A 12,935-nucleotide genomic window follows, 5' to 3' on the forward strand; every position below is an offset into this window, starting at 1 on the left:
GGTGCCTGGTAGTGAAGAGCAACAGCAGCATTCCTCCGGCCTCATATACCTATAGTTGTAAAGCAAACATGATTTTGCACTCTGGTCATTCAGAAAAAAAATAAGATTGTGAAGAAAATCCTCTAGTACATTATGTCCCATCTCACTTGAAAAGGGTAATGAACAAATACACAACAATACAACAGAAAATAATAATAATTTAAAAGAGGGTATATTGAAATACAAACCAGACCACGCAGCTCTATAAATCAGGATTTTGCAGACTTCTTTCATGATCCTGGCTCTCTGTATACAAATGCACCTGAAAAATTGCTGGATGCTATTAAAGATAAAGCCAAATTTCATTTTAAGCATGTGCGCAGTAAATATGACATCTACACAGCTGGTAATTCAGACACGGGTCAGCTGCTGACACCTGTATACCATCTTCTAGAACCTGGCTATGTGTCAAAGCTTCTACCCTCGCTTTCAATTCTCCCTCTGCTCTAACTGGAAAATATAATTACTCCTCAGTAGGGACATGCACATTCCTCTTGACTGCATCTCCGGCACCTGGCTTGTCACTTGAACCAGGTATCGCTCTCCTCCCAGCACACAGAGAGCGTAGTAGCACTCGGTTGGCTCCCTAGCAGTCTCTCCGAGAATGCCTCTTACTCCAGGTTTGCACAGCCTGGCGCAGAAAAGCCTTGCTAGAGACTGAGGTTTCTGGTGAGACAAAATATGAGAAGTAAAACAATAGTCAGATTAAAGGATCCTTCTTAAGGCAGATTGCAGCTGCTTCACATCACACCGGAGCTACAATCCTACCACTCAGGCTCTGTGCCAAGGGAAGATGGATTTGAAATGGTCATAATTTAGCATTTTCCACTCAGTTTGGTTTTAGCATCACTGTACCTCCTGTTACAGAAATCCTCTTTACAATAATGTACTTCTTTAGGGAAAAAAAAAAACAAACAAAAAACACTTGGAGTGTGTCTTTACTGCCATAGCCCTCGCTGTAAGAAGGGCTTCGATGTTGGGTCATTAACTCCTCAGGGCAGGGACCAAACCTCGGAGAGAAGCTCCTGCATCCCAGGTGCTGCCTGAAACGAGGGATGCTGCAGAAAGCCACGGCACACGCCGTTTTCACCAAGCCCTTTGCCTTTGAACCGGCGCTCACCAGCGCAGGAGCGGATGGTGCCAGCCTCACCGCGCCGCCCCACAACCCTACGGGTACACGGGCGGGCTGGGGGCCCCACGGGCGCACCCCGCCTGACGCACAGGAAGGCCGCTCGCTGCCGCCGGCGCCGGGCGCGGCATAAAGCTGGCGGCGGGGCGGGGAGCGGGCAGGAGGCAGCAGCCGCCGCCGGCAGCAGGGCTCGGCCGGGACCCGCGGGCGCAGGCAAGTGGGGAGCGGGGCGCGGCGGGGCCGGGGCTGCTCCGGCTGGGAGCGGCGGCGCGGTTCTGTGCCGCGGGCGATGCTCGCGTAAGGTTTAGCGGTGGCTAATCCGGCTGCAGTTAAACCATCACTCGGCCACATCAGAAGCAGGGACCCAGCCGCTGCGTTCTCACTATTGACACCGCCTGCTTCTTGCGACTCGCGGTTACACGTCGCCCGCTTCTGCTAGCGGCCTTCGGGGGCTATCCAGAACAAACAGTAGCTACCTCGGCTTCTTTAGCTTTTCGTGCGACTCCTTGTGTGCAGTGTATGGGAAATGTATGCCGGTGTGCGCTGTACCCAGCACCGTTACAAAACCCCCATGTACAAACTGGCCCCACGTGTCCGTGCGTGTGAGCATCCCTGCACGCTGGTCCATAGAAGGCTGAAGTGGGTTGCAGCCTGCACAAAATCTCGCCTTTTTTCCCTTTGTTTTCTTTAGGTAATAATATTGAGTTTTCTTACTTACCTTTTTAGGATATCACAATCACCAGAAATTGCAATTAACGTCACACTAAAAGGGAACAGGCTTACAGATCTTCATTTTATTTCTGGGTGTTATTAATACACCATGACTTGGTTCCTTGCACCTCAAGAAATGAGGCCTGTGGTTCTTTATAACTCCCAGTATAGCAAGGCAGACAGTGAAACACTCCTATACACTGCTCCTTTTCAGCAACGTAGAGAAACGGGTAAATGTTAGGCAATATATTTTCCTCTCTCAATGGAGCTAATAAAGAGGAGAGAAATGTCCCTGGGCACATTCCCACTGATGTTATATACAGTGTCCTTCATACCACACATAGAGTTATCCCATCCAGCCTTTGTTAAAGAGAAACTAAAACCTGTCACCTTTACTTTTGCATGAGTAAGTACTCAGGACATTGTTACACCTTGATGTATTTCATGATTTTATTTTTTTTCCCCTCTGACTTAAGGAAACACAAAATGAAAGACCACAGCGTTAAAAATATGATGTATTCTCTACTTCAAACTGTTGACATTCTGAAACTATGATTCAGAATTGGAAATAGAAAAGCTGTTTATGGAAAGGTCAGCTTTCCATAAAAATGTCAATTTTGATGAAATCTCATCTTTTTTTTTTTTTCTCCAGAAAAATTCCTATGAGAAGTGTTCAAACAGATGTAATATGTTTGGACAGAGCCTTGGGTGACATGGTTTAGTGTGAGGTGTCCTTGCCCATGGCAGGGGGGTTGGAACTTGATGATCTCAGGGTTCATTCCAACCCTAACTATCCTATAATTCTATGTTGACCTACTGCAGTGCAACCTTCAGACTATATCTGGATTCTGTATAGTTTGTTAATGCAAACACCCTAATTAAAGGGAAGACAACCTCTGATATAGGGGTCAGGGTGGGCAGAGCCCACTGGAGGATTGATAATCCAGGGCATAGGCTTTAGGGCATCCTTCTCCTCTGCTCATCCATGATGGACTGTTCTCAGCTCTGACTTTTATCTGCATGCCATATCTAGAATTACAGCCCGGTGTTGCCTGCCCTAGGGCAATATGTTATCTTTAGTCTTTCCTGCATTGAAAAAATCACAGTGAAAACGGTGTCTTCACCTGTAGGATTAATGATGGGTGACTGGGTGCAACCCCAGATTGCAGGTACCAGAAAGGTAACATTCTCCTAAGCAGAGAGTGTCATTCAGGCTGAGGCGTCTACGTGGAGAGCCTGCTCACCCAAAACAATCTGCTCACTCCATGGAGAGAAGCAGGTATTAATTCAGCCCAGCTAATATCTGGAGAACCAAGCTCCTAACTCCAGTATCTCAGTGAACAGCCCAAACTTGCTTGGGATAGCTTTTCCAGTAGAATTTCAGAGCCTGTCATTGGGCTATTTATGCTACACTTAGTACAATTCTGCTCTTGCTTTTCTTATAGTTTTCATATGAATTTACGTTTCCTATTTTTCTTTCTGTAACATCAAATCTCAGAACTCTGTGGCAATTACAAATGGAAAAGATGTACTAGATAAACAATTTATGTTGCAAAAAAAAACCAGTACTCTCCAAACAGAATCTGTGGGGCTCGAGGAACAGCACAGTAACATACAACTATTATGGCTTCAGGAAAAAATGGGGCAATATAAGTTCACTAGAAAGGGAGCAAATTTATTGCTTTCTACTACTCTTTCATAAGAATAGTTTTACCTGGATTTGAGGAGTACAATCTTAACCTGTCTTGGTGAGAGACACTGTGTAAATCTCCCTGTTTTATAAGCATCATACAGCACCCCAAAACTTTCACATTAAGGAAGGAAATTGGCAGAGATGCCCATTCAAGTGTAAGAGCTAGAACTTCTTTCAATGGTCTTACTCCCTCTTCTGTCTTTTTTTCCCTCTTTTCTCCCTCTTCTCTCTCTTTTTTTCCCTCTTTTCTCCCTCTTCCCTTTATCTGAGTAACTTTACTCAGGTACTGTCTGTTTCAAAAGACAGAATAAACAGAAACATTAAAATATATAACAAGAACTACCATGAAAGCGATTAATGCACTTTGGATTATTAATTCATATTCACCTTTCAATGGCAAAGATGTTTTATCTTCTCTTTTGCAGTATGTCCCAATGGAGTCAAGTTCAGCAACTGGAAATAAAGTTTTTGGAGCAGGTAGACCAGTTCTATGATGATAACTTCCCTATGGAAATCCGGCACTTACTAGCACAATGGATAGAAAGCCAAGATTGGTAGGATTCAGTTTATTCCCTCATACGATTTCAGTCAAGACTAATTCTTTCATTATCTGCCAGATTTTAGAGTGCTCATTTGTGAACTGTGCAGGCCTCTGCACCCCAAGAACAGTATTCCACTAGGAGTGGATTTAGCCCATTGAACTGTCAAGGTTTAAATTTAAGGAATGTCTGGAGGTGAGGCTTCATTTGAACTTAATCCTAAACAAAATCCAGTAAAAATTGTCTAGCAAATTAACAGCATTAAAGGTTTTTCATAGAAAAAAAAAAAAAACAACAAACCAAAACCAACTCAAGTTAGTTTTCAATAGGAATGTATATATTTCCCTCTTACATCATAAAACTCCTCACTTGTCTCTGCTGAAAGGTGGATATATAATCTTGGAGAACAATCCAGCCATTTGCAGAAATTGTTCTCTAACAGATGAATTTATACACAAATTTGCATCAAACACATTGGATAGTTATCTTGAGAAAATTCTGAACTACATGTCAAAACAAAGTTTGTATTAGTCATGCCAGAAAGAGGCATCTTAATTTTTCATGCTAAATCCACAAGACTATTGGAGGACTATTGAAAAAAAGGAGAACAATCTGGAAGGGAATATAGTCTTTCCTTACTGTTTATAGCTCAATGTTTATGGGGCTGTAGAAACATGGGAAACATTAAAATCTTCTTTTCGACAGATTTAGCATGCATATCTCAAAACCAGACATCTGCCATTTGTGGAGCAAGGAGAGAGAATATCCCAAGGACAAGGATGCCATGCAGTCCAAAGTCTATCTTCCTCTATTTAGCTCACTAACGTTACTGCCTTTCATGTTCCATAAACAGCAGAGCCAGTAAAGCCTGATTGCGTTTGTGTCCTTTGTCCCCTACACACCCTTCACCAGTAGCTGCAGAGTCTTCCTGTATCCCCAAATATTTTGGCTGGGCAAAGGCTCATCTGGTGCCTGGTGTGAAGATCTATATCTGCTGACTGGCCATCTGGCTGCTGCCTCCTGCAGCAAGTTATTACTGCCATTTTCCTCAGTGGAGGCACTAATTTGGATTCCTCCCCTCTACCAACCTGCCAGTTTTACATGAAATCTGTAAGAACATACTATCTTTTGGACTTTGAGCCCACTGTCAACTTTGAAATGATATCTGTGTGTGAGTGGCAGAGGGAGAGGGACAGCATGCATAAGCCCCATGTCCTCTGAGAAGTGGGCTAAAAATGATTAAATATTCACTGGACCAGAGACTAGAAAACCCTCAGTTGTCTCCCTTCTGGCTGACTCCATAGGCTGTGCTAAGAACATCCTCACCCTGTCTTTATAGCTGCATATCTAAATGAATATAAATAAAAAAAAGATCACAAAGTCAATCATTCACAAACCTCTATGTGCAAGTCAACATATATTTAAAGCCTTTCTTTTCCTTCCTAGATTTCTGAATAGATTGTAGTTTTCTGTACAGATAGATTGATACTTGATGACATTTTAAACCATGCGTGGTTCTCAATTGTTGATTCTTTAGGGAGGCTGCATCCAACAATGAAGCAATGGCAACGATCCTGTTGCAGAATTTGCTGATACAAGTGGATGAACAGCTGGACCGGGTTTCACAGGAGAAGAATCTTCTGTTAATACACAACCTGAAAAGAATCAGGAAGCTGCTGCAGGTGGGTCGTTATTGCAGATGACAAATCACACACTGATTTCTAAAGGCAGTGCCCAGCCTCTGCCGAACAGTTTGTTCCTGTGCACAGCTCAGAGCTGTCCTGATTGCTATGGACTCCCAGCAGCTATGGGAAGACCAAGCCTTCAACAAGATAATTCAAAATAATTCTACTGGCTGTTATTTTGTGGAACAATAACTCACATTTTAATGCATGCTGCTCATTTGTAAGTGCTGTGGCTTCTTAGCTCTGTGTGTGTCTGTGTTTCAGCGAGACTCTGCAGTGCTTATGGACGTTCACATTTATCACCAATGTAGTTACCACCTTTCAGACACAGATACTTAACTATGGAGTAAAAATACATATTTGGGGCTTAAAGCAGCAGCCTGAAAAAGGAACCCCTGTAAATCATTAGCATGTTTGCTGTTTTATGCTTAGCTGGGATTATTTGTTATGAATAGCTTAAAGGATTTTCCGTTAGGCTTCTGCAAAATATTTATTTTGATTGTTCGAATGTTTCTCTAATAATTGTTTATCTAAGGCAAGGATTCTCAGAGTTCCACTTCATTAGTCACTTACTTCCTGACATCTATCTGTCTTCTGCATAAAACAGATATTCATCTAAGCTTAATGAAAGTTTGGGTTTTTTTCTCTCCTTTGATGGTGTTTTCCATAAGTACTTAAATGACAATTATATTGCTTGCAAAATATTCTCTTTATTTGAGATATATATATATATATATATATACATATACTGGTCTGGAAAATCTTAGCATAACCTTACCAGTTGTTTTGTTTTCTTTATGGCTCTGTGTCTTTCTATTCTTTATCCCTAATGGAGGTCTCTTAAAAAATGTGCCAGTATTTCCATTGTTACCACTTTTTCTTCCAGTGTTATGCAAGCAGTCTCATGAAACTTAAAACTAAGGTTGCTTTTGTTTCTTTTCTGGTTTGTGTAGCAGCACTATCCATGATTTCAGTACTGCTCAAATGCCAGATTTACTTAACTGCTTCTGGAGCTAACTGCATAAAAGGTTAATCCTGTTATTTCTGGCATGGTCTTGGCACGCTTTACCACAGTAGGGCCAAGAGAGAGCTGTATCACCTTAGCAGGGGTATCCTCCCACAGCAGCATACACAGAAAGAGCATTTCAGGTCACTGAATTGCATTGGTGTATTCCTGGCTTAAAACATTGTGCATTTATGATTATACCACCACAATGTGCACCAACAAAAGGTCTGGTATATATTTACATACAGGCTCTACAAAATTAAGGTTTCTCACTGTTCCTTCTCCTCTTCATACCATTTATTTTATTATAAAGCTTTTACTAAAGCTTGAAGTGGCATCTCTGCATGCCCTGTGAAATTGGGCATACCAACGCGAGTAATCAGGCCTTGGGCACACATGGCCAAGTTTACATAATAGGCAGTGTGACAATGGACAGAATGAAAACCATTTCCTTTAAGTCCTGGCATGTTTGGAAGTTGTATTGTGATGTGCTTCCCAAAGAGGCTTATTCCAGAAAAACAAAAGAAGGGGAGTTTTAAGTGATTTCTGATTAAGTGGTTACTCAGGTGGCAAAGATCTGAGTACAGAACAAGCCAAAACACTCAGTTGTCTCCATCACAACTGTACAGCTATAGTATACAACAGACCTAGTCTTTTCCTTCTCTAGATAAAGCAACAGAAAAGGTCTACATGGGGTGTCCTAACCCATAATTTCACTTGATTGCTGGCTTTGGAAAGAAATGCCACACAAATTGCAACTTGCACCAATGTGTTCTATCACCCTGTAGCACTGCAAAGCCCTGACTTAGCAAGATTTCTCAAGCAGCAAGGTCTCTCTGCTCCCTTGGGTTGCACAGGTCTGTAGCTTTGCAGTCTAAAGCATGATGAACTTCCTGAGAGAACGTGTTATGCTGGAATTACGCCACTTATTAAAAAGGATCTGTCTTGAGAGCAAAATAATACAACAGCTCTCTCCGCCGCTAATAATGTTGGCCTTTCTCCATTAGATCAAGACAGTAGATAACCTGTATTTAGATAAAAAGCTAGTCCTTCAGTTTCAAAATATGGGTGTGAAACACCAGATACTGAACAGCGCTTTCACTATTAGAGCTTTTCCCGATTTCCTATGACCTTTCACGCTATCACCTACAGTCTGTTCTTATTGCCAAATAATTTCTATAAGCTGGAGTAGGGCCAGATTGGGTACTTTTATTGTTATTTTAGATAAGACAAATCACTTAAACTTTTTCTTCGGACATCTGTGACACAGGTATTTTGTGCCTTTGTTTAAAATATTATGTTATGACTTGTAATTTGTAGAACATAGATGATAAATGCATGTATAGCTGACATGTGGGCTGTGTGTTCTACAGAGTTGCACAGGAAGTCTCCTAAGCTTCAGCTGTTAAAATTATTTCTTTATTGGTTAGGGAAGTATATCAGGAAAAAAATGCTATAGTGGTTGTAATCAGCTGACATCCTATTCTTAACTATCAAGTATTATTAATGGAGTATGTATGAACTGTACATGACCTGACAGACAGTATATGCTGTAATGTCCTCAAATTTGAGTATGCAAACTATGTAATTCTTTTTAATGCATCACTGATTGTATTTTACTGATGGAACTGGGAATTTGGAACTGGGTTTTTGGCTCCCTCCCACAGCTGGATGCTCTTGCAGATACCCAGCTCTGGCAATCTAGTTTGTGACTGTTTCATGAGACCACAGTAGTAAAAGGTGACTGATGCACATAGTACAGTGCTGTGGTCCCTTTCGTCCCAGCGTGCCATCTAGAGAAAGGGAGACTGGAAGGGTACGCTGTGAAACTAGTGAGATATTTCACTGTCTTGGATGGAGGGAAGACTGAGTTCCTAAGAAGGGAAGAAAGCCGCATTTGTGAACATCTTTTCCTTTCTGGTGACTCTGCGAACAGCGTTGGTTTGACTTCTCTGAAGGTGAGTTAACATGAGCCCACCTTTATCTCTGCTCTCTAGCGCAAGCACTTCTTTGAAATTTCATAGTTCACTCCCCTTCCTTCCCCTCTGTACCACACACACAGACATACAGACACATATACGGCACACACACACATACACACACACAGAGCTGTTTCACCTCAATACATGACCTGAGTGCAATATTTTCTCGTTCTTTTGAGCCCAATTGTGTTACCATAATTGAGTAATACTTGTCAAACTAGATAATGCTGGAAACCAGTGCTTATTGCTATTGCAGGGCAGTATTTTGAGCTCTGGTATAAGTTATCAAATACTGTGACAATAGCAGTAATACAGTAATTAAAACTGGAGAACACACAAAAGCCATTCAGACACAATCTGTAGTTCTTTACAAAAGGCAAAGTGAGGGACTAATGTTTAATTAGAAATATAACTAGATTATTAAAAGCACCCTTAGAAGAGGAAGCAATGCACACTTTACAAATGGCTTCTGCAGCTGTTTTCTAGACAGCAAAGGACTCATTAAAAACAACATTCCTGATGCTGTTATTGAATCTGGAGAGAATTATGCCCATAAGTTACCAGCACCACAGCCAAGGGCACCCCATTTGAAAGACCTCTCTGGGATTAATTTTGTTATAAAATGGAGAAAACATTCTGTTCTGAACTTCACCTGAAGCATCTTTACATAAACATCTTAGTTGCTCCATGAAAATAATGATGGAAGTAATGGAAGAAGTGAGAACTTGCCTGCTCATACTTGCAATACAGCTTTGGGCAATTTTAAGTGTTGTGAAGGGCAAAGAGTAGAAGTCTTAGCAGGAAGACTACTCTGCCTGGCATCATTGCTTTTAGACCACAAGGGCCATCCCTATTCTCTTGCCATTAGAGAGTAACTATGGAACATGGCATTTCTGCTCAGGCTGCTGACATTCCAACATTATCTTGGGGCAAAAAGAAACACTGACCAGGAGACATGCTATTTGACAAAGTTACAAGAACTTGAAAACAGTGCTGAGAAACTTAGCTGAGCAGCTGAGGTTGCAGTTAGCTCTCAGTAATTTGCTTCTCTATGTCTTGCTTTCATTGAAACATTGCTTCTTGACATTAACCTGGTATAAATGCACATATTCTGTTAAAATCAGGGGGAGCATTTTAGGTTAAAATCTTTAATATTTACTTCTTACATTGCTATTCCTTCTTTAGTTAATAGATTGGATTCCTTTTTTATAGCAAGCAGCCTTTTGTTACTGTGCTCTTCAGCAGGAAGCAGTACAGCACAGTCACTTGCTAAGGTTATATTTTCTGTCCATCTTCCTACAGAACTCCTGCCTCTCCCTCAGCACCAGTTCTGGAAAGGGATGAGGAAAGAACATGTTTGGAGGCAGTGGGGAAAAGAGGGGGGAAATTATGTCTGTGGTTCTTTCTCCTGCTTAAAACCTAGATGGAGCAAAGTAAAGCAGCTTAGTGCTGTGCAAGGCAATGGTTTGTGCTGCTGCCATGACAACAAAACGTGAAGGGCAAATGTTAAGCTTGGATGAGCTGCCTACCACTTCTAGGAGCCAAACTGCAGCTGCAACAGTCTGCACAACCTTAGCCCAGTTACAGCTTAGTTTTCAGAAGAAATGTTTTTTTAAATGACAGCTAACCTGTCCCTGTGCAATACAGGAGTAGATATGGCACTGAGGGACAGCCCGTGTCATATAGAGACACACACGTAAGATGGGCACTGTCCATCTTCCTGAGTGACGTGCCAAGATCTTTGGTTAGGGGATTGCAGCGGGGCTGCAGTGCATCAGGGGAGGTTTGGAGCAGCCTGGGAACCAGAGACAGTCAGCAGACCCCAGTGTCCCACTGCTCAATTTAGGATCGCTGCTGGTGGGCGATTGCCTGTCGGTCTGTATAATGCAGGATGTTCACCTCAAGGATGTTCTCCCACCTTCACACTCCAAGCTGGAAATTGGGCGCACTTAGCAGGTACCTGCTAGAGAAGATGTAGCTCTGTGGGAAGCAGCCTGTCCTGTACGAGGGCTCAGGTGAGCTCCCAGGAGCTGAAGAGCCATGGGCTGTTCTGCACACTCCGATGGGCGCATGGCAACGACAGCAGGAAAAAGCAGAAATTCCCAGAATCGTCCTACTCATAATCGAAGCTGTCATTTATACTCTGGCCTCAAGACAGCTTTTGAAAGCAATCCCTTCTCATTAACGGCAACATGCATCCATGTCACACCACTGTTTATGGTATTCAGGGGAAAACCTGATTACATAAATCTTCTTTTATAAAAGTGAAATAACAGATTTCAAGAATAATAAGAAGGGCTGCTCTGCTCATTTACTATTGAAGCTTGAGTTAATGAGTATACTGTGTGCTCTGGGGAACAATTTGCTGTAAATGATGTATATTCATGATATTCATTTAATATTCACAGCAGATTCTAAGGTACTGGTGAACTTTACCCACTCACAGCCCTGCTACAGCCTAGGATAGGGGAGGAAGGAGAAGAGGGATTCTGCCTGAGCGAGCAGGTCTGAATGCACACCATTAATACCTCGGGGTGTGCTTACAAAGGGAGAGGTGAGGCAGAATAACTGAATTTGCCAATTCACATCACCAGTTGTATCTTAACAAGCTTTTGGAAGCATATAGTTACACTATGAAGTTAGGAAATAATACTTTAGTCATATTTCTTTCTCCTGTACAGCCCTAACCTTTTACGGAGAGATCCTGAATAGCATCTGAAAGTATCTTCTGTTACCTTAAGCAACATATGTTAACATTATGGTACTTATTTCTAGATAAAATTTACCCTGTTTCGAAGTACTACAAACAAATAGCACCTTACTTTACACAATGCTATTTAAAACATTAACACACTAGTGTGTTCCTGTTTCTGTTTCAGGTTCCCAGTTATACTCCCCAGCTTGTTTCCGTCTGAAATGAGAACAGACCATCTTTGTGCTTCTCCAGATAGATCTAAAACAAACATATAAAGGCTTTTAGTTCAGGTGACTGTTTACACAAGTCACTATACTGGAAAGGTACATGCATGAGGGATCCTAATATTTAAGTATATCAAAGAAAAAGGACAAAATAGCTTTAGATACGAAACAGGACATTCCAGTCAGTACTTAACAAACAATTCTAATAAGCACTGTGCTGAGAAACAGTTGCAAAGAATGGAAACATAACCATTGATGTTAAAGTTGCAGTTTCCTGTTAAAGCTTACAACAGGGTGAGAATGGAACAAAACAGAGAAAGTTTCTAATACACCACAGGAGATCCATTTCAAAATGTTATTTACACATACTTGGTGTTCAGGTAACCTGCCAGATAACAAAGCAACAGCTTATAGTAGGAAATGTGCTTTGAACCAGTTGTCTAATGCAATTCAGATTGATTTAGTATTGGCTTCTTGCCCCCAGTAAGTTTTGCAGTTCAACCATTAAAACTGATTACAAAAAATTCTGGCCTACAAATAGGAAACTCCACACAGAAGTCTGTGCTAAAGCAGCTGTCTGCTGTTTGCCATCACAGGCTGGAAACTGCACATCAGTTAGTAAGGATTTGTAAAAATTACTGCTACAAGACCAAAAAAAAAAGGTTACTTATTAAAAGTAATGTATTTTTGAGTTCCTAGTTATTATGTAAAGAACACAACTCTAACAGTTTATAAATATTTCAGTTTGGTTTTGTGGAACAAATAAGTGTTAACTTTGAAACAGAAGTAAAAACCCAAGCAGACAAATTAAACAACCTCCTGTGGGCTTTGTTTGTTGTGGTGTATCAAGGGCCCAGGCGCAGTCAAACATATGCCCAAGAGGTTAGTTAATAATACCCGGCTCTTTGTGTCCAGAAGATGGAGTGGGAGGGGGAAATCTGCCTCTTCTGCTGTTTTATGGTTTTTCATAGGAAACATTCTACTTGTATTTATTATGAAACAAATCTCATTTAAATAAGAAGCATCACTGCATTATTCATCCCCCCTGGCAGCACGTTTCTGCTATCTGATGATGAGACCTATAGGCATATATTTTCTATAGCTTTGTCTCACCCTATGCTTAGAAATATGCTGTTTCTATAGACTGTTCCCTGACTGGGTTTAGTGTCTGCTGGGAGGGACTCAGCAGTGGAATTTCGGGGCAAACTGGGAGAAATATCTGTGTCCTCACA

At 41.6% G+C, this 12,935-nt stretch overlaps 1 protein-coding gene across 2 annotated transcripts in view; it reads left to right on the forward strand.

Annotated features, from left to right (window-relative positions):
* The first annotated feature begins 1,229 nt into the window (after window positions 1-1,229).
* Window positions 1,230-12,935, forward strand: part of STAT4 (signal transducer and activator of transcription 4) — a 41,766-nt gene continuing 30,060 nt past the window's right edge. The window contains exons 1-3 of one of the 2 annotated variants that reach the window (XM_062610008.1): window positions 1,230-1,381; window positions 3,998-4,126; window positions 5,649-5,793. In XM_062610008.1, coding sequence (XP_062465992.1) covers window positions 3,999-4,126; window positions 5,649-5,793 — 273 coding nt within the window. In that variant the 5' untranslated portion in view covers window positions 1,230-1,381; window position 3,998. The remainder of the gene's footprint in view (window positions 1,382-3,997; window positions 4,127-5,648; window positions 5,794-12,935) is intronic. The other variant, XM_062610007.1, reaches the window with a different exon arrangement.

Source organism: Pezoporus occidentalis, unplaced genomic scaffold (assembly GCF_034315485.1).
Source record: "Pezoporus occidentalis ecotype Australia unplaced genomic scaffold, CSIRO_AGI_Poc_V1 ctg143, whole genome shotgun sequence".
Lineage (NCBI taxonomy): Eukaryota > Metazoa > Chordata > Aves > Psittaciformes > Psittacidae > Pezoporus > Pezoporus occidentalis.